A 26,721-nucleotide genomic window follows, 5' to 3' on the forward strand; every position below is an offset into this window, starting at 1 on the left:
GTCCAGTAGAAACAATGCCATTTCGGCATCTCGGATGGGGTTGACTCCAGAGCTCCCGCCACCTTTCAAAACTGCCATTAATGAGCTGTTGTCGCGAGAACAACGATTCAGATATCCTCGCTGTGTATGTCTGACGCAAACATATTCCATTGATTTGGTATGTCACCCCAACAACTAATAATTAATACAAACAAACTGACTTTGAACTTACACTTACTGAGTCTGGCTTTAACTATCGTATTAAAGAGAGGAAATGTCAGTATCAAAGAGGCCCTAAAAGGTATCAAAAGAGGCCCTATTTCAGGTTGCATAGAGGCCTTTACGGATCTCTCTCCCCCTGCCTCTAGGTCAGTGAAAGCGAGTGAAGTGCTGTGGAGAGTCAGGGCTCAGCAGTAAAAGGCAGGGAGGAAGAGGAGTTAGAGATGATTGGAGGGATAGCGATGTGGAGGGAGAGACAAAGAAGAAAGTGGACAGAAAGAGGAAGAGCACACCAGAGAAGGGAGCCTACGTTTCCATGGAGTGTGTCTGCCCCAAGTCTCACCATTCACACTTACAGTTTAGTCATTTAGCAGACACTCTTATCCAGAGCGACTTCCAATTAGTGAGTGCATACATTTTTCATACTGGCCCCACTTGTATCGCACAGCTTACTTGGTGCCACTTTTCCATCTCATTTGTTGAATTTGGATGTACCTACATAGCGGCTCAAAAGTGGTGTACCATACCTATGTATGGTACACTGAGGGCGGCATCAGTAGACCAGTGTTGGAGACCCTGCAAAGGACCCTTCCCAAAAATCACAGGTGCTGGTCCCTGAAGGCATTAAAAATGCAGCTTGTTCATTCACTTTGTGATGCTACAGTGGCAGGAAGCGGGAAGCCAAGAGTGTGGCACCAGGGGGTGTGGACCGAGTTGTTACTCATCATTTGAAAGCAGGCCACTGCCTGGTGAAGTTTGAAGAGCACAAGAGGGTGTGTGGTGAGCATCCGGCGTGGACTCAGGGCAAAGAGTGGGAGATGTGTAGAAACCTCCTTTGGATGCTCTACGTGTTCTGTGCCACTTTGCAGGATGGGGCCGTGCTTCCAGAAGTTCCATAACATGTTGTAGGCTAAATGCAAACACTTAAGTGACTGTGTGAAATATGAATTTGTTCTACAAATCTTATAGGGAAATTGTGTACTTTTTAAAATTGTGTTTTGTATCTCTGTATCGGTCTTCATTCACTGAATTGCTGTCAAATTAGGCTACTATTTCCACAGTGTCAGGCCTAGTCCATACTAAAATCTTATTGAGAGCGGTTACCTACATTTTAAAATAGTCTCTGAATAGTTGTTTACATTGTTACAGAAGTAAGAATCTTTGTAAATCCAATAGCCTACTTTGTGTGGGTGCATTTAGATGTTTTTCTCTGAATCTTTCTCTAATACTTGTTGCATTTACTGAATAGTTGTCAAAGTACTCTTTTTACATTTTGTGCCACATTGTAGGATGGGGCAGTGCTTGAAGAAATGTCATGGCATGTTGTAGGCTAAATGCAAACACTCAAGTGACAGTGTGACATGAATTTGTCCAACAAATCTTATAGGGAAATTGTGTAATGTTTTTAGTTGTCTCTGAACAGTAGTTGTGTTAGTATCTTCTCATTTGTCTAATACTTGTTGCATTCACTGAATTGTTGTCAAAGTAGGCTACTACACTGAGTGTACAAAACATTAAGGACACCTGCTCTTTCCATAACAGGCTGACCAGGTGAAAGCTATGATCCCTTATTGATGTCACTTGTTAAATCCACTTCAGATCAGTGTAGATGAAGGGGAGGAGACCGGTTAAAGATGGATTTTTAAGACTTGAGACATGGATTGTGTGTGTGATATTCAGAAGGCAAATGGGCAAGAAAAAATATTCAAGTGCCTTTGAACAGAGTATGGTAGTAGGTGCCAGGCGCACCGGTTTGTGTCAAGAATGTCAACGCTGCTGGGTTTTTCACGCTCAACAGTTTCCTGTGTGTATCAAGAATGGTTCACCACCCAAAGCACATCTAGCCAACTTGACACAACTGTGGGAAGCATTGGAGTCAACATGGGCCATCATCCCTATGGAACACTTTCGACACCTTGTAGTCCATGCCCAGACGAATTGACGCTGTTCTGAGAGCAAAAGTAAGTAAGTGTTGGTCCCATGTTTCATGAGCTGAAATAAGACTTTGGCAGTAATTTCTTTACATCCCTGTTAGTGAGCATTTCTCCTTTGCCGAGACAATCCATCCTCTGACAGGTGAGGAAAATTAAGAAGCTGATTATACAGTAATTAAAATGTCATTATCATTACACAGGTGCACCTTGTGCTGGGAACAATAAAAGGCTACTCTAAAATGCGCAGTTTCATCACAACACAATGCCACAGATGTCTCAAGTTGAGGGAGCGTGCAATTGGCATGCTGACTGCAGTAATGTCCACCAGAGCTGTTGCCAGAGATTGTAATGTTCATTTCTTTACCATAAGCCGCCTCCAAAATCGTTTTAGAGAATTTGGCAGTACATCCAACCGGCCTCACAACAGCAGACCCCAAGAAACCACGCCAGCCCAGGACCTCCACATCCGGCTTCTTCACCTGCGGGATCTTCAGACCAGCCACCCGGACAACTGATGAAAGTGGGTTTGCACAACCAAATAATTTTTGCACAAACTGTCAGAAACCGTCTCAGGGAAGCTCATCTGCGTGCTCGTATTCCTCACCAGGGTCTTGACCTGAATGCAGTTTGGCATCATAACCGACTTCAGTGGGCAAATGGTCACCTATGATGGCCACTGGCACGATAGAAAAGTGTGCCCTTCATGGCTGAATCCCGGGTTTCAACTGTACCGGGCAGATGGCAGACAGCGTGTTTTTGATGTCAACTTTGTGAACAGAGTGCCCCATGTGGATAGTGGGGTTAAGGTATGGGCAGGCATAAGCTACGGACAACGAACACAATTGCATTTTAAATCGATGACAATTTGCATGCACAGAGATACCGTGACGAGATCCTGAGGCCCATTGTCATGCCATTCATCCGCCGCTATCACCTCATGTTTCAGCATGATAATGCACAGCCCCATGTCACAAGGATCTGTACACAATTCCTGGAAGCTGAAAATGTCCCAGTTCTTCCGTGGCCTGTATACTCACCAGACATGTCACCCATTGAGCATGTTTGGGATGCTTTGAATCGACGTGTACGACAGCGTGTTCCAGTTAACGCCAATATCCAGCAACTTTGGACAGCCATTGAAGAGGAGTGGGCCAACATTCCACAGGCCACAATCAAATGCCTGATCAAATCTATGTGAAGGAGATGTGTTGCGCTGCATAAGGCACATGGTGGTCACACCAGATACTGACTTTTTACTGATCCACGCACCTACCTTTTTTTTTTTTTTTTTTTTTAAGGCATCTGTGACCAACAGATGCATATCTGTATTCCCAGTCATGTGAAATCCATAGATTATTTATTTCAATTGACTAATTTCTTATATGAACTGTAACTCGGTAAAATCTTTGAAATTGTTGCATGTTGTGTTTATATTTTTGTTCAGTGTAATTAAAAAAATAAGTAATTCGGTGTAAGCAAGACCATAAGTAAATAGGTAAACTGGGATATGACTAAAGAGTTAATCAGGGTGATTTTTCCACAAATATACAGGTATTTTCCTTTCCATGGTGGCAAGACCTATTTTTGCTAACTTTCTATTAAAATGTATTGTAGTGAGATCATTTCTTTCTTTCGGGATATGAATACCCAGTATATCCACTTCACCGTCAGACCATTTTATTGGTAAACTACACTGTAATGTAAAAGTTGTATATGGTGCATTTACAGTAATTCGGTTGTAATCCAGAGAGGCTAGAAAGATGATCTAGATCCTCTATGAGGCTGTGCAGGGATCCAAATTGCGGATAAAAAATTAAATAATGAATAGTCAACATAAAATGAAAGTCCTGGATTTCTAGCCCCTTGATATTATTGTTGGATGTGATTTTAATAGCTAACATTTCAATGGCCATAAGAGATAGATATGACGAAAATTTAAATAGTCCATGCATTTATATATAAATGGCATATTATTATTATAAATTCCAGTCGTACTTTATCAAAGGCCTTTTCAAAGTCAGCTATGAATACCAGGCCTGGTTCCCCAGATGTTTCATAGTGTTCTATTGTTTCCAGTATTTGTCTTATATTATACAACGGGTGGGTCTAATCCTGAATGCGGATTGGTTAAAACTGCATTCCAGACGGTGTCTATTCCACAAGTTACCACCAGCTAAATCTATTACTTTAAAATGCCTATTTACTCTGTTCCATCTGACTGCACAATCCACTGTCTAATCAGCCCAGCCAGGCAATTTATATATTTGATCTCCACTATAAAAAAGCATCTAGACATTATCTCATTTCTTTTAGACTAACATTTAGTCTCAACAGCGGAGATTTGAATAAACCTTGTGGTCTGTCTCTCCGACAATTGCAACATTGTTTCAATATTTAAATTCAATCTCCAGCTGTCCCATAAACATAGTAATGAACATGTAGGGGTCGGGACGAGACAGGCAGAGTTTCTCAGCCAGTCGAAATTATGAATCAGCTGGCATCATTTTTATGGATATATACAAAGAAATGTCAATTGATAAAAAGGTCAAACGAAACAAAGTGCAGCAAATTTGCAGTCTTTCCAGCTTCAGTTTGAAGTGATTGAGTTAGATTTGTTGTTGGCTAGCTCCTCTGAACAACAGTGTCCTGACAAGTGAGCACATTTTCTATGCCAGGAGAAATCCCACCTCATTAGCACAGTGTTATGGATGTATCCAAATAAATGTCACTAGAAAACAGCTTAAACAAATGCAGCTACTTTGCTGTTATTCTGGCTGCACTTTTTGACGTGAGTGTAAGTTAGCCGTAGTTGTCTAGCTAGCAAGCAAGGGATAAGAACGTTGCCAGACAGTATGGCAATGGAACATTTAGAACGAACGACTGGGTCGCGTCCATAGATACAGAACAAAAAGACTGAACGACTGGGTCGCGTCTCTGGCAACCGAACCGATAGAACGAATAACCAGCCGGCTTGGGTAGCAACCCTTGATTTGTGACGGGACTATATCTTGTGGAAGGATGAAATCGTATGAAAAATTCATAAAAATAAAGTTAGTGAAAAAGTCAATCATTATTTGAATATTTGTATTTATTATGGATCTCCATTAGCTGCTGCCAAGGCAAAATTAAGGCAGTTTTACAAGTTTAAAAACATTACATTCATAACAGATTTCACAACACACCAAGTGTGTGCCCTCAGGCCCCTACTCCACTACCACATATCTACAACACAAAATCCATGTGTACGTGTTTGTATAGTGTGTGCGTATGCATGTGTTTGTGCCTATGCTTGTGTTGCTTCACAGTCCCTGCTGTTCAATAAGGTGTATTTGTATTTTTTTCTTTTTCTACTGCTTGCATCAGTTACCTGATGTGGAATAGAGTTCCATCTAGTCATGGCTCTATGTAGTATAGTGCGCCTCCCATAGTCTGTTCTGGACTTGGGGACTGTGAAGAGACCTCTGGTGGCATGTCTTGTGGGGTATGCATGGGGGTCCGAGATGTGTGCCAGTAGTTCAAACAGACAGCTCTGTGCTTTCAACATGTCAATACCTCTCACAAATACAAGTAGTGATGAAGTCAATCTCTCCTCCACTTTGAGCAAGGGGAGATTGACATGCATATTATTAATGTTTGCGCTCTGTGTACAGTACCAGTCAAAAGTTTGGACACGCCTACTCATTCAAGGATTTTTCTTTATTTTTACATTGTAGAATAAAAGTGAAGACATCAAAACTATGGAATCATGTAATAACCAAAAAAGGGTTAAACAAATGAAAATATATTTTATATTTGAGATTCTTCAAAGTAGCCACCCTTTACCTTGACAGCTTTGCACACTCTTGGCATTCTCTCAACAAGCTTCACCTGGAATGTTTTGAAGGAGTTCCCACATACGGTGAGTCCCAATTTGTAAGTCGCTCTGGATAAGACCGTCTGCTAAATGATGTAAATGTAAAATGTGAGCATCTGTTGGCTGCTTTTCCTTCACTCTGCGGTCTAACTCATCCCAAACTATCTCAATTGGGTTGAGGTCGGGTGATTGTGGAGGCCAGGTCATCTGATGCAGCACTCCATCACTCTCCTTGGTCAAATAGCCCTTACACAGCCTAGAGGTGTGTTGGGTCATTGTCCTGTTGAAAAACAAATGATAATCCCACTAAACGCAAACAAAATGGGATGGCGTAACGCTGCAGAATGCTGTGGTAGCCATGCTAGTTAAGTGTGCCTTGAATTCTAAATAAAATCACTGACAATGTCACCAGCAAAGCACCCCCACACAATCAAACCACCTCCTCCATGCTTCACGGTGGGAACCACACAGGCAGAGATCATCCGTTCACCTACTATGCGTCTCACAAAGACACAGCGGTTGGAACCAAATCTCTCAAATTTGGACTCATCAGACCAAAAGGACAGATTTCCACCAGTCTAATGTCCATTGCTCGTGTTTCTTGGCCCAAGCAAGTCTCTTATTCTTATCAGTGTCATTTTGTAGTGGTTTCTTTGCAGCAATTCGACCATGAAGTCCTGATTCACGCAGTCTCCTCTGAACAGTTGATGTTGAGATGTGTCGGTTACTTGAACTCTGTGAAGCATTTATTTGGGGTGCAATTTCTGAGGCTGGTAAAGCTAATGAACTTATCCTCTGCAGCAGAGGTAACTCTGGGTCTTCCTTTCCTGTGGCGGTCATCATGAGAGCAAGTTTCATCATAGCGCTTGATGGTTTTTGTGACTGCACTTGAAGAAACTTTAAAAGTTCTTGAAATTTTGCAGATTGACTGACCTTCATGTCTTAAAGTAATGATGGACTGTCATTTCTCTTTGCTTATTTGAGCTGTTCTTGCCATAATATGGACTTGGTCTTTTACCAAATAGGGCTATCTTCTGTATACCTACCCTACATTGTCACAACACAACTGATTGGCTCGAGCGCATTAAGGAGGAAAGAAATTCCATAAATTAACTTTTAACAAGGCACACCTATTAATATAAATGCATTCCAGGTGACTATCTCAACGAAGCTGGTTGAGAGAATGCCAAGAGAGTGCAAAGCTGTCATCACGGCAAAGGGTGGCGACATTGAAGAAACTCAAATAGAAAATATATGTTTTGGTTAATACATGATTCCATGTGTTATTTCATAGTTCTGATGTCTTCACTATTATTCTACAATGTAGAAAATTGAAAAAAGAAAAAAAAGAAAAACCCTTGAATGAGTAGGTGTCCAAACTTTTGACTTGTACTGTACATCCAAGGGTCAGCCATTCTGCCCTGTTCTGAGCCAATTGCAATTTTCCTAAGTCCCTTTTTGTGGCACCTGACCACACGACTGAACAGTAGTCCAGGTGCGACCAAACTAGAGCCTGTAGAACCTGCCTTGTTTATAGTGCTTTTAAGAATGTAGAGCAGTGATTTTTTATGGACAGACTTCTCCCCATCTGTTGTATCAATATGTTTTGACCATGACAGTTTACAATCCAGGGTTACTCCAAGCAGTTTAGTCACCTCAACTTGCTCTATTTCCACATTATTTATTACAAGATTTAGTTCAGGTTTAGTGAATGATTTGTCCCAAATACAATGCTTTTAGTTTTTGAAATATTTAGGACAACTTAACCCTGTTAAGTTTTACAAAGGTTCTGAACCTTTCTATTCTCATTGTTTCTACAGGTTTTGCTTAAAGTATTATTATATTATTGATCGATTGACTATGACTTTTCAGATCACCCAGTAATGCTATCTGCAGGGTTAGCTCCAGGTAAATATTGCAATCTTTTAGCCATTCCTGGACCTGTGTCCAAAAACAAGCTACAAATGGACAGTACCAAAACAAATGATCTAATGATTCTGTCTCTTCGCAGCAAAATGTGCAGAGCTAGGAATGTATCCCCCATATAAATAACATTCTATTGTTAGCAAGAATTTTATATAATAATTTAAATGGAAAAATTCTAAGCTTTGAACCCGGCATCGTTTTGCGTATCAGTTCATAAACACTATGCCATGGGATCGGTACGTCAAAAATCTCTTCCCAACTATTTTGCAATCTATATGGGACGGCTGTCAATCCTTTGGTCCTTAAATTAAACTGATATACTTTTTTATTTATCAGTTTTCTTTACCAATTATGTTCTTTAATGCAAGGCCGACAGACAAGTTCCTTACTTTTTCCCCCCTCCACTTTCCTCTTCCATTTTTGCAGTAATGCTGCAATTATTTGGTTGTAATTTTGGGTAGAGCAGACATTTCCATATATTTTTGTTAGCTGCTTGTGGGACATAACTCCACCAGTCCTACCTATGATATCATTTACGACGATTATACCTTTTTTAAACATTTTGTCAAAATAAAAAGGTTTTTTATCAATTAATATATTTGAGTTAAACCACAATGTGTTGCATTATTTGTTCTGTCGTTTCTGGAGGATTCAATTGAAATTGCAACCAACTTTCTATGGCTTGTTTTAGAAATAGTGATATTTGGGAGATTATTTCATTTTCAAATAACTAAGTGAGAGGTTGTAATCTGAATAAAGGGAAAAATTGTTGAACATTGGGTGAGACAATCTTACTAATTTGCTAGAAAACCAGTTAGGATTTAAGTATAACTTTTGTATGACTGAAGCTTTTAGTGATAGGTCTAATGATTTAATAATTTCTGTCCTCCAAATTCATGTTCATTATATAAATATGCTCTTTTAATTTTGTCTGGCTTGCCGTTCCAAATAAAATTGAATATTTTTTTGTCATATATTTTAAAAAACTGTTGGAAGGTGTAGGCAAGACCATAAGCAAATAGGTAAACTGGGATAATACTAAAGAGTTAATCAGGGTGATTTTCCCACAAATAGACAGGTATTTACCTTTCCATGGTAGCAAGATCTTATCTATTTTTGCTAACTTTCTATTAAAATGTATTGGAGTGAGATCATTTATTTCATTTGGGATATGTATTCCGAGTATATCCACATCACCATCAGACCATTTTATTTGTTAACTACATGGTAATGTAAAAATTTTATATTTTAGTGATCCAATACGTAATATAGTACATTTGTCATAATTTGGTTGTAATCCAGAGAGGTTAGAAAATGTATCTAGATCCTCTATGAGGCTGGGGAGGGATTCAAGTTGTGGATTTAAAAGAAAACAATCATCAGCGTACAATGACACCTTTGTTTTTAAGCCCTGGATTTCTAATCCCTTGATATTATTGCTGGATCTGATTTTAATAGCTAACATCTCGATGGCCATAATAAATAGATATGCCGATAGTGGACAACCTTGTTTCACTTCTCTTCACAGTTTAAAACTTTCTGAGAAATAACCATTTACTATTTTACACCTAGGGTTACTATACATGATTTTAACCCATTTTATAAGAAATTGTCCAAAATTGAAATGCTCCAGGCATTTATATATAAACCCCAGTCGTACTTTATCAAACGCCATTTCGAAGTCTGCTATGAATAGCAGGCCTGGTTTCCCAGATCTTTCATAGGGTTCTATTGTTTCCAGTACTTGCCTTATATAATCTCAATTTACATAGGAGTGGTTAAAAAATGCTAATAACGGTCCACCCCCCCAAAAAAATAAAATAATAATAATAATAATAATAACGGTCCTCTGAGTATATCAAAAAAGGTTTGACATACCTCGACTGGTATGCTATCCAACCCTGGAGTTTTCCCAGACTTAAAGTCTTTAATTGCATCCAGAAGTTCCTCCTCTGTAATTTCACCTTCACATGAGTCTTTCTGTATGGACTGTTAATTTTACATTATCAATAGAAAAAAAATCTCTACAATTAGTTTCAGTTAAGAGGAGATGGAGGCGACTGAAATGAAAACATATGCTTAAAGTACTTTGTTTCCTCCTTCAAAATATCATTTGGTGAATCATGGGTGACTCCATCATTTGTAACCAGTTTCAGTAAACAATTTTTGGTAGCATTCCTATGTTGAAGATTAAAAAATAATTTGGTGCATTTTTTCCCCATATTCCATCCAGTTTGCTTTATTTTTATAATATATTACACTTGATCTTTCTTGAATAAGTTTCTCCATTTCTTTTTGTTTTTCCTCTAATTTATTCTGACCCTCTATGTTACAGTTTTTATTGCTATCTGTTCTGTTAGACCTATTTCCTTTGTTACTATGGACTCTTGACCTAAATTGCTTTTGTTTTCGTAATGAGTACTGAATTGCATGGCCTCTAAAGGCACATTTAAAGGTGTCCCATACAATAAGGGGATTTGCTGTACCTATGTTATGTCGGAAAAAAACAGTTATAAATTCCTCTGTCCTAGTTAAAAACAAGTTATCATCCAATAGGCTTTGATTAAATTTCCAATATCCTCGCCCACGTGGAAATTCAGTAAGAGTAATGTATATGCCAATTATATGATGGTCCTACCGCATTCTGTCCCCTATCAACACTTTTGGTGCCAACGAGAATGACATAAGAAAGAAGTAAATACAACTAGCTTGATTGAGTCTCCGCCGTGTATGTCTCACTAGATCAGGATAGTTAAGCCTCCATATATCTACTAGTTCTAATGTATCCATGACATTCACGATTTCCTTAAGAGCATGAGGGTGATTGTTTGTAGTGTGATTTCCTTTATGGTCCATTGAGCTATTTAAAACGGTATTATAATCTCCCACCATAATAATAGAGTCTTGAATTGCTTGCAGGTTTGATCATTTATTATATATATTGTCAAAGAAGCGTGGATCATCATTATTTGGTCCGTAAAGGTTAATGAGCCATATCGGTTTATGGTCAAATAACATATGTAAAATAATCCATCTACCTTGCGTATCTGTTTGGACAATTTGCACATTTGGATCGAAATTACTGTTCATTAATATCATCACCCCTTTTGAGTTTCTTTGCCCGTGGGAGAAGTATATTTCGCCCCCCCATTCCTTTTTCCACACAACTTAATCTAGAATTGTTGAATGAGTTTCCTGTAAACAATAGATATTATATTCCTTCTCTTTGAGCCATGTAAATATTGTTCTTATCTGCTAAGCCATTACAATTATAACTGGCTATACTTATTTCACCTGTTCTAATTATGTTTGCTAACCAGTTTATAATAGCAATAAGGCACCTCTGGGGTTTATGGTGCCTAAGAACTGCCCTTCGCCATGGTATATTGGCCATATACCACACCCCCCTCGTGCAGTATTGCTTAATTAGAAAACAGCCTGTACACTGAATGGATTGACACTGACAAGGACAAACAAGAAAAGCACGACTCAAAAAGCCATGTCATCGTGACAGCATTAAACATTGACCAATAACACTATTGTTTTTTGTAAGTGGATGGCTAAATTCCAGGTTACATCTAGAAGCACATGGTGGTTTCGTTTTATGTTCATATCAACAAGGACACGAAACAAGTTGCACATTCGCTTACAGCTTTCAGTAGGTATTGTTCCAAAACAATGGCTAACTAGTTATCAACATATTGGCTAGTCCACACACACCTTTGCTCTAATATGTGCATCGTGCATAACTGAAGATCCATGTACAGTATTTATAAAGAAGAATCAGTTAGCCTAGTCCTCAATGAAAATCAAATGTGGGGTGTATTCTCTAGGAACCAAATGTAAGCAAACGGCCTGAAACGCAATGGGAGCTAGCTGAACTTGTCCAATAACAAACTTGTTTGTCGCAAAATGTTTTCTATGGTTTGCACTAATGAATACAGCCCTAGACCATTTGGTGGTTACAGCAACTCATATTCCCAAACAGATGAAAAGCCACATTACCTTGATTCTCCACTGCTCTTGTTCGCACTCTCTTCTTCACTTCGCTCAGCCATGTCCGAGTCCCAAATATATACACTTCAGAGAAAAATTGAATGATCCACGATGCCCTGGTTTACGTGTTGGATGCCGCTCACCTGTAAAATGAGCACAAACTAAGTAAAAATACAATACCATTTTAGAGTGATGCATATTTTGGAGTACAAACTTGCTAGCCATGCTGTCAATAGTGCTCAGAATAACATTTCATAGCTGCATGTGTTTCAGATTCGCAACGTGGTTACAAACTGAGTAACATACAATTTGCCTTACAATTCCGTTCATTGTTTTATCTTAAAGTTGATACCAACGTCTTCTGGTTATGGAGTGACTGCTTGCTAGTGTCTGAATTCCCTGAACTGCTTCCCAGGTAGGCTAGAAGAAAAACGGCATCCTATAAAACCGGTCTGCATGTTATAGGAAACTAGTTACTCATCATTAAAAGAAACGTGTTTGTTTAGCCTAATAAATATGTTAGTTTAGTAGCTAAATTGAACTACAGAGCAAAATAGCTAACTAACGATACATACATTCTGCTGTTTCCATCCCTGTCACGTTAGCTAGATTGCTAGTTCTGAATGAAAAAGTCAGCGGTAAGTTAGCAAGCAGGCGCTTTTCCAACCTCACCGGCCTGTTGTGAGGCCTGCATGGGATGCGAGTTTCACGCGTACTGTCCTGTACAATGCTCCGCACACGCAAGATAGCACGCCTACAAGTATTATCTTCTCGCGTACACCGACAACTACAATTGAGCCAATAGCAAACCACGCTCTGTACGTGTGCAGAATACATTTATTTTGGAGATGTTTAACTGCATTTAGTGCATCATTCCAGAAGCTAGCTAGCTGGTTATTGGTGGTACACTTCAGTTCACTGCTGATGGGAACTACCTAGCCGCATAACTAGCTAATATGTACCAAGCCGTCGTGATGCTAGCTAGCTAGATGCAAATCCATATTTTTCTGTAGCCCCTTAAAGTTGTTTGCTAACCTAGCTTCCTAGCGGATGTTCTAGCTAACTAACGTTAAATAGCAAACGGGAGTAAAGACCACTACTAGTTAACTAGTACACTGGCCTGGAAATACAGGGAAAATCAACTGTAAGCCACCTGAAACATATCTAGTTAGGGACGTTTAGCAAAATATTTTCCACCTGTGGCCAATATTTAGCCAGTTATGCTTTGTTTTCATATGTGGCCTTCTGATTGAGCTAGCTTGCTTACCGTTACTAACTAGCTAACACATTTTAGTAAACAAATAAGCTAACGAGTTACATTAGCTATCAAGGCTAATACAGCATGGGTAAATTGTTTGTCAGGTTTTTACATAACCTGTGGCCAACTGTGATTGTACCATTGTTTCTGACAGTGATCTGGCCCATATATTCATATCCCAATTACCTCGAACACAATCACATACCCATCACGTTTTATAATCATCCCCGCCAAGCTAGCTCCCTTTTATCACATTAATAAATGCTAACTGCTTTCGTGTCTATTTATAATAGTATCTTCTGACGGGGAAGTTTTGTTAAGCGCCGATGCTCGCTCTAACATTAACACGAATCACTTCCGGTACGGTTTTGGAAACATAAGCAACGTATCTTTCATATCCGTGATAAATAAATGTTCTAAAAACAAAAAGGTTAAAATTACTACACACCTTTATAGGGTTAGTGTTTCCACACAGGTCATATATCCATGTTACATCGCTTGTTTACGGAAGACAGGAGGCCACCTGTGTTAGTTTTCTAGCCTGCTCCGAACACCTGTGTGTAGTTAGGCTTAGCTAACAGGAACGCAGGAGGTAGTGTAGTTCTTCAACTGGAGGCACACGGCTTGTGGATCTGTGCAAAACTGCTACAGTAACTAAGCGGCATATCAATATGTTTCGAAAACCGGCCTGAAAGCGATGATTGAGGTTTCTAAACGTTAACACAGCGTTGGAATTGTAGTTCACATGGAGGCAACAGTGGGCGAATGTAACCGCAGAAAACCCTAGATAGCTATCAAGAGCATTGTTTTCATCAGTCACTTCCCAAAATCTAGCTGGGTGACATGTTCTTTGCTTTCTATGAAGTTATGACTAAACTAGCTGAGCAATCATATCCATACAGATGCGTCCCTTTTAGCAAAACAATTAATTAAATCAGGTGTTTAGTCTTTTTGGCTACCTTGATAGCTACATCGAACTGCCACTCTGACTCTGCCGTCCGACTTCTGTGGTCCGTTTCTCTTATTTTCTTTGGCTAGCAGCTAACGATAGCTAGCTCCCAGAGAGCAGCCCCAACCGATCTTACGGGAACTCGAGACAAGTTTATTGATTTCTTCCTCCAGATGCGTAAAATAGGTTTCCCCTTTAATTTTCCGTTGTGAATTCTAAACAAAGTATTGTTTAATCGACTGCGAGTGTAGATAGCATTTCTGCTGAGGGTCCTACTACACAGCCGGCCTCCGCCATGACACCGACGAGTTCACCTGTGTGAAGCTAGTCACAATAAGGATTAAGGCCAATGGTGGAACTTGCTGTTTGTCTTCAAAATAAAAGTCCCTATTGAAACATCCAAACGGATACAACTAGTGGAAAAATGCCATATTTGGACTAGATACGCTAAACAAGGTTGGAATGTTGTTATATAACTTAATAAATACAATAATTAATTCGACAAACTAAAAAATAAATAATAATAAAAAGGTAAGCTGTGGCAACATGAGCTATCTTAATCTGCACAGACAAGCTAATCACCTTTTACACTCTGTTCCCCACCCCTGTTTCCACACATCTGTTAAATGCCACATAGACAAAGAGGTTGTACTTTCTATAAAAGCTGAGACCCAACTATATTCGTTGGGCTCTTAACTCTGCACCATTGAGTGATTGTTAACTGCTCAATTTTTGCAAATCTTATAATAAAGTTGTTGTTTGAAGAATCTACGGTCTCTCTTCCTTTTGGTTAGAATTTCCATGACAAAACGCCTACTCTGTGAAGTGTGCATGTACAATAACTCAATTTGCCCTTGCACTCCTTCTAAACAACACCATTTTTTAAAACTTGGGCAAAGGGTAAAGTCTACAAAATGCAGTCCACTCTGTTTGTTACAGATCCTAGTTTTGGAAACAGAAAACTGTATGGAGATCAAATGTTTCATTGATGAGAAAATTTGAAGAATGTTGGCTAAAATCCATCTCGCTCCATCTTCTCCCACTGCCGGCTACTGGGCTTCCTCTCATCACCATATTTGGTAGTGAGTGAAACGCCAACCGGATGCTTCACATTTATACATCCGGTGAAATATCTAGCTCATTGTTCTATCTGGTGTACAGCCTTACCCCATTTCATGGATGCACACTCCATAGGTATCGGCCTAATAATTTATGAGGTAGTGGAAATGTGGTAATAATTCATGCTCAAGGGGAAAATCCTACAGATTCCCATCATTCAATGAGAAACTCATTTTAATTAGATCAGATAGTTGTGTTGTAACTGTTGCCAAATAATAACAATTACATATTTTGCTAAGAATGTGAGCGTAATGTGATTCCCCTACCGGGTCTCGAACCCAGGCCACCAGTACCAATGACGAACGCCCTAATCACTGTCCCAATAAGGGATATCTCTAGGACATGTGCTTATTGGGCCATTATAGTTAAGTCCTGTCCAGAAAAAAACCTACCCCCTCCTCCCTAGGCACTTGTGTAGATCTGAAACAACTTGATAGGTGTAAGGCTGTATGTAATAAGGTGAATGCACTTTGAAGTTGCCAACAGACAAAAAGCTATGAATGGATCAGTGATAGGTGTATGGATCAGTGGTTCACCAATCAGGGTCTTGATTGGTTCGGCAACAGTAACATTCTGAGGACAAAGCAACCATGTTCTGTGTATTTTTGGTGGGATGTTGAAGGAATATTCTCCTATCCCACAGAAAACTGGACACATGAATGTTCTTGCAACGTCCCATGACACGTGTCTAGAACATTCATATTGTATATTCTGAGAACATGGTAACCACGTTCAGGGAATGTTCTCCTAACTCTAACACCAAAACATGCTAAAAAGGTTCTCAGAAGGTTTTTGATAACATAGATAGAATGTTCCCATAGCTAACGGGAAACTGGACACACAAATATTAGGAGAACATTACGGGTAACATTACAAAAACATTATTGATACACACGGGAAACTGTTGAGCGTGAAAAACCCAGTAGTGTTGCAGTTGTTGACACAAACCGTTGCGCCTCGCACCTACTACCATACCCTGTTGAAAGGCACTTAAATATTTTGTCTTGCCCTTCACCCTCTGAATGGCACACATACACAATCCATGTCTCAGTTGCCTCAAGGCTTGAAAATCATTCTTTAACCTGTCTCCTCCCCTCTACACTGATTGAAGTGGATTTAACAAGTGACATCAATAAGGGATCATAGCTTTCACCTGTATTCACTTGGTCAGTCTGTCATGGAAAGAGCAGGTGTTCATAATGTTTTGTACAGTAAGTATGCCCTCAGTGCAATTATGCCGTCTAATGCATCCATAGTGGGATTTGAACAGTTTATTGTCAAATTAATTAATTATTGTATTGATTTTTTAGTTATATAACAGCATTTAGCATTTCAGTTTCAGTGGGGTATTCTTATTTTGAAGGCGAACTGCAAATTCCACTATTGTGGCTAATCCTTATTGTGGCTAGCTTCACACAGGTGTCGAGTTCACACTATAGCAACAGATAGAACAATTAGCCAGATGTTTCAACGGATAACTGATAAATCTGAAGCATCCGGTTGGCGTTTCCACTCACCGTCAAATATGGTGAAGAGAGGAAGTCCAGTGGCCGGTAGTGGGAGAAGATGGAGCGAGATTGGTTTTGGCCGAAATTCTGCTAATTTTCCCATCGATTAAACATTTGATTTTAATAGTTTTCTGTTCCAAAAACTAGAATCTGTCTAACTTTGTAGACTTTACCCTTTGCAAAGTTTAGAAAAATTGCGTTGTTTAGAAGGATAGCAAGGGCGAATTGAGTTTTTGCACACACGCGCTTCACGGAGTAGGCGTTCCCTAACAGAAATACGCAAATGCATGCTAGAACACGCCAATGGGATCTCGCTAGCTCGTGCTTGGCTCTGCACACCTCCTTGCGTGTTCTTCGCATTATGATTAATTTGTTCCCATTGAAAACGACAGGCTGTGGTCTATCTTGGGTTAGTTATAAAAATCTTTGCTATAGCGATGTCGAGTGTGGAAACTCCGGGTAGTGACTCAACGACGATGCTTTGCAGTCTCCCTCTAAAAAGGTTGTCACTAGTTAATACAGCAACAGTCTTAAACCCCGCCCATTTCTACAATTTCTCTAATTAAAATCTGATTTTAACCATAACCTTAACCCTAACATTAACCACACTGCTAACCTAATGCCTAACCCTAACCTTAAATGAAGACCAAAAAGCTCATTTTTGTTTTCATGAGTTGAACGATATAGCCACATTTTACTTTGTGGCTGTGCTATCTAGTGGAACCCCTAAAAACTACAACAGACAATACTGACAATGGACAAAAAGTGAAAAAAATGTGAGATATGATTTTATTATAAAACCTCAGAAGTACCTTACCTAGTAGTACAGAGAATAAAATAACATTGGGTTGAGTGCTGATTAGTGGCTAATTGACATCATTCACTGCAATGCTTGCTTCAACCAAGCATTTAGGTCCAGCTCCAAATCACTAATTCCTAATTTACCTATTTGTACAAAAACTTAAAATGATCATCACCAACATTTGTTATCTTGATGCTGTAACCGTTTCTGGAACACCCACTGTCAGAGGAGAATTACATTATTTGGAAAATAAGGCCTCCTGAACTCAAACAATAAGACAAACAAATGCAAATGAAAATTGTAACACTATAACGAATTTTAAACATATTTAAATGGTTATTTAATTAAAATGATTGCAGATTTCTACAGGTTATGGTCAGGGAGATCTAGCAGAATCGCATTAGACACATGGTCAAAATTCAACTGTGGTGGTAATACAACCGGTACTGGTATGATTTTAGAAACTAGCCCAATGGCTGTCAAACCTAATTTGAGACTTGCGGTAAAGAAAATTATAAAAGAAAAGTATAACAGTATAACTGTGGGGCATATTATCTTTGGGCCTCTATCCACTATTGTTTTTCAGACAACAGGTCACGTGACATTACCTAGATTTCTTACGCTCCTTCTGCTCCCCTTTGGTTGTATGTCTGTAGCGGCTTTTGTGTACTGTATTGCCCTCTTGACGGAATCTTTAGAAAGTCAATTAACAGTAGTATGAATCACTTTAATGTTCTAGTCATCAATATGGAGTAACAATGAGTACTGGTACTTTTGGGGAATTAGTAATATATTAATTGAATTTTGGCAATGACTTAAGTTTTAATATTTAAAGTGTACATAGACAAGTTGACAGATGCACTTTTATTGAACCAGGGAGTTAAGCACCACACAAGGCAACTCAGTGCTACAATGTCCTCCAAGAGATTAAATTGAGTTACAATGCTAAATTTTTGTAATACAAAATATATAAATTGAAGCTATTGCTTTTATGAATGAAGCAGTTCTCTTTTCAAAGGTAATTATGCAGAGATGTTGTTCAATGTCCAACACTGCCTGCATAGGTTTCAGAACACAGTAACTTTAACACATTTGAGGAGTAAAAATAACATAAACATATAGAATGCCATAATATAGTTTCTTGACCAGTGGTAGTTGTCATATGTCCTCTTTTTCTTAGTTTTAAATCCTCAAGCTAAAATAAGCTACTGATTATTATTACTGTGTAATCTTTGTGATTTAAAAAAGGGAGTCAACAGTAAACAGTAATGACTGACCAGATGCAGTATTGAAATGAAAAACAGGGTATTATTTGAGATATGGATAATAAATACATACCCAGGGGTGACATTTTTTACAAGGAGCACCGTCATGTGCTCCTAAATTGAAATATGTAGGGGCACACAAAGAAATGTAGGAGGACAATGACAAATATTTCAGGTAATAAAGCAGCAATGCACAGTTGAAACAATACAACATAATCTCCTGGAAAAGCTCTCCCTTTTCCTGTCTTTCTGTGCCAACACGTTTGCATACTACGGAGGCTGCGGGACAGCAAAGAAATCATTACCACCATTATTACCTGGGTGTTTATTTTTCTAGGGGCACTGGTGCTCCCCCCCAAAAAAATCCAGGTAGCACAGCAAAAATATTTAGGATAATATGCCCCCAAAATGGGAGCAGTGTAGAGCCCTGGTACCACAGACTAAATCAGAGTGAAATAAAAACAATTACATAAAAAATACTCATATTATACTTTCTGCATGTAAGTAAACAGTCCAAAACGTGTATCATATCTGAAGAGATTTGAGCAAAAATAACAACTTCCAATATAAACCAGGAAGCTGAAAGCACTGTAAGAAATACGTTTGTCATGTTCACATACCTGTGTCTATTCGGCTCTCCTGCCAAATGCAGGTTGACGTTTATTGTCATGAATCTTGACCTGGAGTCAGAACTGAGTGATTTCCACTAGATGGGCCAGCTGCAAAGTCAAAATTGTCTAGATTGTGAAAATGAAAATATTTTTTGTTTTGCTTTTTGGTCTTAATTTAAAGTTAGGGTTAGGCATTATGGTTAGCAGCATGGTTATGGTTAGGGTTTCAAATCAGATGTTATGAAGTTGTGATGGTGCCAGCTAGTGACCAGAGCTTCATCCAGGACAAGATCCATGACAATAAATGCCAACCTGCATTTCAAACACTGCTGTCAAAGGCCTCAAAGGGGAATTTCACCCTGGGGGAATCCGGGCTTGTTTTCATCATGTCCAAGGCATTTATAGGTCAGTGAGATGGGTTTCACACATAAGTGCCCAGGAGGATGGCAGGTCTGGGCTTCACGCGCAGAATGATACACCCTATGACGGCGTCTGGTGTATTGATGGGGTGGGCGAGATCTGAAAATAAATATAGTCCTGCTTTGTGGCATTTCGCAAAGGCTCTATGTGATACTGATCGCTCTATACGTTTTTGTGTGTGTAGATATGGTTGTCCTTGTTTGATAGAGCCATTTGACGTCTTTCAGCGATGTTCCTATCAGCGGATTCATTGCTAAATATACAATCTGAGTGGAAACAGGAGTCTCATAAAATGTCTGTATCCAGTTGCAGGGGGTCAGTTTGAATTTAGAAAATGCTCAGCTATGAAAATAAATACTTGTTTTGCTCCATGAACAATGTGTACACCGCCATCTTGTCCATTTCAAGTCTTCTCTCATTGATTGAGACTGGTGTCTGTCATCATGACATGCAGCACTTTTGGGTGGACACTCACCTGTCTCGATCAATATGAGAGGACTTGAAATGGATAAGAATGGCGGCGTGCATTGTTGGATTACTTCATGGAGCAAATCATTATTTATTTTAATAACGGAGCATTTTCTAAATTCAAACTGACCCCCTGCAACTGGACACAGACATTTTATGAGACTCCTGTTCCCACGAATCAAGGACGAAGACTGCATCGCCAAGCTAAAGCTGGTTGAAAATTCTCTGTGTTACACCAAACAGTACCTATCCTGTAACTCCCAGTAAAGGATACCAAAAATCTTTGGTTAAATCACATGATCTGTTGTAACAATCTGTAGCTACAGTTCTCTGCACTTTACTACACCTGAGACACACTGAATTGTAGTACTCTGTTCGTACTGTATTTTTTTGTATGTTACTTTTACCGTATAACATTCTTGTTGAATACCCAGTTCTCTTTTTGAGTTGGCATTATTAATTGTACACTCCCTTGTATTTTAGATTTTGACAAATGAACATTCTTTGGATCTATCTGAATGTCTAACATCTGTTTGATGCTACAGAGCCCTGTACATATACATGTATTCTGTGAATTCATAAAGCAGGAAGATTGAATGAAAATATCCACATTTATTTTATGGTCCTTTATCTGGCTTCGGTACACTGGCAATGGTGTTTGGCATGGTGGGCTGTGGAAGCAGAGTGCTTGTGGCGAATGGTCTTGTCCCGTCTGCGGTTTACTGCCAGCTGGATAAGACTGCCGGAAGTGGTGTAGGGCTCGTAGACCGTAATCACGAACTGTTTGGACCTCTTGCAGAAGATTTGCTGGTACTGCACATCTCCTGGAAAGACATGGTTGTGGTGTTACTATTTTACACATTTTGTGGAAGGGGCATAGGGAAACACGCCTTTGTTGGTAAATTTGTCAACCGATTGGGAGCGACTACTGTATTGTTTAGGGACAATGAGCGACATTATGAGCTGCTTTTGAGAGGAAAGATCAGTCAACAAAGTGAATGGGCTGGGGTGCTGCAGAAGGTGTGAAAAGTCTTAGGAGGGTAGTTCTTACACAGTATGTATTGTTGTGTATGGGATATTGAGGAGAAATGGCACCTTTAAATGGTTCTCATACATAACAAAACATTTACTGTCTCTAAGTACAACCAAAACCCCATTCCCCATCTCAAAAACCTATCTGTAAAACCTCTCCCAGCCCATTGACTGACAGATCATTCTTGTCAATAGTAGCAGGGGATTTTTGTAGACGTGTCTTTGTATTGTGTTTTGAGAATCTGCAGAGAAAAGAATGAGGTGGTTGTCATTACTGTTGTAGTCATGATTTTATACCTTTCAGTGTCCCTTTCTTGTTTTTTCCCCAGAATGCTGTTGTGCTCCATAAGCGCAAGGTGTGTCCCCTACCTCATGATCGTGTACCCAAAACGCTTTGGGGTATTTTTCAGCAGGGCCTGTGGAAGGACTCCAGATAACCTGAGTTTTACAGAAAGGGTAAGAGAAAGAGAAAGGGTAAAAAGAGAAGAGGGTTAGACTAAATTGATTACATGGTCTGGTAGGTACTCTGTGGTCCTCAGGCTACATCTAACCACCTGTAACCCCATTACACAAACACAAACCATACAAACAGTGGTGGAAAGTACTTAAGTAAAAATACTTTTTTTTAGGTATCTGTACTTTACTATTTATATTTTTGATTACTTGTACTTGACTACATTCCTAAAGAAAATCATGTACTTTTTACTCCACAACACCCAAAAGTACTCGTTACATTTTCAATGCTTAGCAGGACAGGAAAGTGGTAAAATTCACTCACTTATCAAGAGAACATCCCTGGTCATCCCTACTGCCTCTGTCTGATCTGGAGGACTCACTAAACACAAATGCTTTGTTTGTAAATGATGTCTGCGTGTTGTAGTGTGCCCCTGGCTGTCCGTAAATAAATAAAAAACAAGAAAATAGTGCCATCTGATTTTCTTATTATAAACTATTTGAAATACTTAGATACTTTAGATACTTAAGTATCAAAAGTAAATGTAATTGCAAAAGTATACTTAAGTATATTTAAAACCAAATACTTTTAGACTTTTACTCAAGTAGTATTTTTCTGGGTGACTTTCACTTTTATTTGAGTCATTTTCTCTGAAGGTATCTTTACTTTTATTCAAGTATGACAATTGGGTACTTTTTTTCACCACTGCACCCAATTAATGTTTATACCATGCTTACTGTAATTTTTGCTATCTTAGCCATCAGCTTGTAAATATTTTTGCCAACTTACCTTCACCTTGTGCAGAGCTAGGGGTTGGAAACAAATGCTGGTGGAATCAGATGATGTACCACCTACAACAAAACACACAACAATACACAATTTAACCACCCCACTAATTTTGTTGATCTCTATTAGACTAGCTAGTTTAGCACACTTAACATGGACATTTAAATATTGTCAGCTTGTTGTTAGCTAGTAAGAGTCACTAAATTGGCAACAAGATTGATAGCCAGCTGAGCAACTAACCAACCACAGACAATTTATACACATTCATCATTACTACCAACACACGGAGAGTGAGTTACAATATTTATATCGACAATTCTATTTTTAGTAACAGAGTATTTTCCAGACAAAGGTGGAATAAATGGAAACCAGATTGAGTTTCTCTTATTTGCTAACATTAGCTAGCTTACGTTCGCTAACTTTAGTCAAAGATAGAATGAACAGACAAAAATGATTACTCTGCTGAAGGTAGCTAACGTTACCAGACTAGCAGTGACTACCATGGCATAGGCTAAATTGATTGACAGTATGTATCCAAAAGAGCTAACTGTATGATTTACCTGATGACTATGAGTTAAATACAGGACTAACATTAGCTAGCTAATTTACCTAGTCCAGCTAAAGTTATGTTACCTCTAATCGAGAATCTTCCGTTTTGTTGTGAAGGGAGAAATGATGATATCGCATCACTTCTCAGATGTCGTCCAAATGTATTCCTCATTTCGTTCAGCCTGAAAATCCCTCTGATAATCTTTGGTCATCGTAAGCATCATTCTTTCATAGCCACTGCCAGCATCGGGGTAAATGTCTGGTAGGTAGAACGGTGAAAGATTTTCGCCGTGGTTTGTAATTAGCACAGACAGACAGAACACCACATGGGCATGATGACAAACGTTAGTGAAAAACAAAAGTTTAAAAAATAAATGACCTACAGAAATTCTGAGATTACTGTGTGTTGCTCGAAGTAAACAATGGAATGCCATCAACCACGTTTGTGTGCACGCCCCATCTACCTAGCAGGGCGGTATCTGCATTCACTATGAATGCTGGACTTTGTGGTTCACTATAAGCAGACGAATACACAGGAAGTCGAAACTTCCCGATTCTATCAGTGAAATGAAAATGTGAACGTTCTAGCTTGTTGTTTGGATAATGTTGATGTTTATGACAAAAACGGAATGTTGTTAATATAGTAATGAGTATATGTTGTGGCAGGGCCAGGGTGACTTTTCCCTTCAAATTTCAGCTTGACCTGGTCCCTCTCTTTTGGATTCCCTCCTTTGCATCTGGAGTCTAAGGCCGATGCCTCTCTGTCCATGTGTGCTTACAAAGGCCAGCCAGAAGGGGTCTCCCACGACCATGCACATTAGCCGTACCACAGCAGTAGACTCAGCTTCAAGCCCACCGCCTGCATCTGTACCTGGAGCAGAGAATTGATCAACAACAGAGCCACGTCATACAGCGTTAGCCAGACCGGGAATCCCAGGATTCCCACGTGCCACTGGGCCCAAACTGCTCCGAGCATGCCCAGCGCCAGTAGTAGGGTGTTTCCCTCCAGGGTGCGCATGGAATAGTAGTAATCGAAGCACACCTGGGCAGAAGCAGGGAGCCTGTGGCGTTGGTGCTCTCCCTGGCTGTGTGCAGATGGCTAAACTCACCATAAAAAAATAGAGTCCTCCCACTATGAAGCCCTTGTGAGGGATCATGCCACACAGGCCTGAGACAGGAGCAGCTTCATGATGACAGTCGCCATCCAAGGATCAACTGGGACAGAGGATAATGAGATAGAGAGAATGAAAGAAAACAAGGTGACAGATGGTTGAGAGAGGAAGGAAAATAAATATTTACAAAGGAGATAATTGCCTAAAAGCACAGAGACACAGAGGAGAGGAGTCAATCAGATTTGTTGTCATTTCATCACAATGTCTCATTGAAAGAGGTCAGAAATATTCTGTCTTTAATATCCACAGCGTGAGCGGTAGAGAGCATACGCAGCACAATCTTCTGTACACTCCTGGAAGAGAGGGGAGTCCACAACAGCACCTGAAGGGAGGAATCAGAAGAATGCATTATGTTTGAAAACTAAATATTGGATATTGGCATCTGATGATAGATTATTATCGCAATAAAACTGATCTCACACTAATCAGGTTTCCATGCAACCTTTTAATGCGAGTAAAGTACATGTCGGATAAACAATGTAATGAGAGGCTTGATGGAAACAGAACATTTTTCTTTACTCTTTCCAAATGTTGACCAAAAGAAATACGCTACACAAGGTAGGATCTTTTTGTGTCGGTAAAATGAATTATGCGCAAATATTGATATAATAACAATTATATCCAAGTAAACTTGTGATTTGTTGTTGATGTTGTGGATTTAAAAGGATATTTGTCCTCCTCACATATTTTCATACACTCGTCTGGGAAGCATGCAGTTTAATACTACAGATGAAATAAATGATGATGAACTTCACAAGGTAGTGAAAGTGCAAGGTGATGAGCTTGATGCTCCTTTCCAATAAATATCGAGGGTCTTATTCTGGTGACATGATCATCAATGCTAGGCTGCCGTTTGACAAATAAAAATAATCTCGCTCTTTTGTCCATAATAATAATCCTATCATGTAGGCTATATGTGTGCTGTAGCCAACAGCGCGCAGCTGGTGCTGTTGGCTAGAGTGCACGTGCCAATCCCAGAGTGGGCACACTCGCTATATAACACAACATTTTTGGTGAGATCAGTAGAGTTGAAAATGCGATGGAAACCCTTGTTTTGTTTTTTCGGTACATGAGAATTTATCCACAAAATATATTTTATGTGAACCACGTCATCACGCACAGACTTTTATCTGCAACAAGTCAATTTGATGGAAACATCTCTGAAGGGAAATTCAGATTTTAGAATATTTGCATGAAAATCTGTCACCAATTGGATGGAAACCTAGCTACTTACACCAACCCTTAGGCAAGGAGCTAGCTATATGATATCACTGACACTGTAAAAACCGCTGAGGAGTCAGCTGCTCCCACTGGCCACAGACGTCCATTCAATGTCTATTCCACATTGGTTCAGCGTCATTTCATTGAAATCACGTGGAAACAGCGTTCATTCAATCAGTGTGGGTCATGAGGACTGTTGAGGATAGGCCTGTCTGTTATGAAATAGAAAACTGTCTGTAGCTATCTGATATAGCCTAGGGCCCTAGGCTTTTACTTTATCCAACTGTATGAAAATATGTGAGGAGGACACATATCCTTTTAAATCCACAACATCAGCAACAAATCACAAACAGCCAAGGCCCAGCTAGCTACCGTTAGCAAATATTATAGCCCAAAGGCCGACAGGTGGCGATATTGAGTCGTTTCATCTTACCGTCCAAAAGGGAATGTGTGCAGATGGCAATACACTCATATCCCCCATGGACCAGTTCGTATATAAAACATTCTCCTTTCAGGCTGAAAAGGCATCTGTTTCCTTCCTAACTCAATTTAATGGTGAGCAGGCTGAAAAAAACGTGGATAATATGCATACAGGTTTATTAAATATGTTCATAAACTTGTGTAATCTAAATTAATTAATAGTCAAAACAAATTAGATCCCATATTGAAAGGATTTATTTTAACAAATCTTGTAAGTCAATCTTATCTGATTATGTATCACGAAATAGAAGAAAGTACACTTCAATCAATCAAATATACTTTGTAAAGCCCTTTTTACATCAGCAATTGTCACAAAGTTTTTACAGATATCCAGCCTAAAACCCATAATGAATAGAGGGTGCAAACACTTCAAGACTGTAAGGTCAGATGGCTTTTCATGTTTTAGGAAGTCAAGGTACAGTGGGGAGAACAAGTATTTGATACACTGTAATTTTTATCATAGGTACACTTCAACTGTGAGAGACGGAATCTAAAACAAAAATCCAGAAAATCACATTGTATGATTTTTAAATAATTAATTTGCATTTTATTGCATGACATAACTATTTGATCACCTACCAACCAGTAAGAATTCCGGCTCTCACAGACCTGTTCGTTTTTTTTTAAGAAGCCCTCCTGTTCTCCACTCATTACCTGTATTAACTGCACCTGTTTGAACTCGTTACCTGTATAAAAGACACCTGTCCACACACTCAATCA

At 39.3% G+C, this 26,721-nt stretch overlaps 1 protein-coding gene across 1 annotated transcript in view; it reads right to left on the reverse strand.

Annotated features, from left to right (window-relative positions):
* LOC121541392 (chromodomain-helicase-DNA-binding protein 1) overlaps positions 1-14,417 on the reverse strand; it is a 125,774-nt gene extending 111,357 nt beyond the window's left edge. Inside the window, exons 1-2 of the mRNA XM_041850367.2 lie at positions 14,125-14,417; positions 11,917-12,050 (exon numbers count right to left, since the gene is read on the reverse strand). Coding sequence (XP_041706301.1) covers positions 11,917-11,969 — 53 coding nt within the window. The 5' untranslated portion in view covers positions 11,970-12,050; positions 14,125-14,417. The remainder of the gene's footprint in view (positions 1-11,916; positions 12,051-14,124) is intronic.
* Positions 14,418-26,721: the final 12,304 nt, after the last annotated feature.

This window comes from Coregonus clupeaformis, chromosome 27 (assembly GCF_020615455.1).
Source record: "Coregonus clupeaformis isolate EN_2021a chromosome 27, ASM2061545v1, whole genome shotgun sequence".
Taxonomy (NCBI): domain Eukaryota; kingdom Metazoa; phylum Chordata; class Actinopteri; order Salmoniformes; family Salmonidae; genus Coregonus; species Coregonus clupeaformis.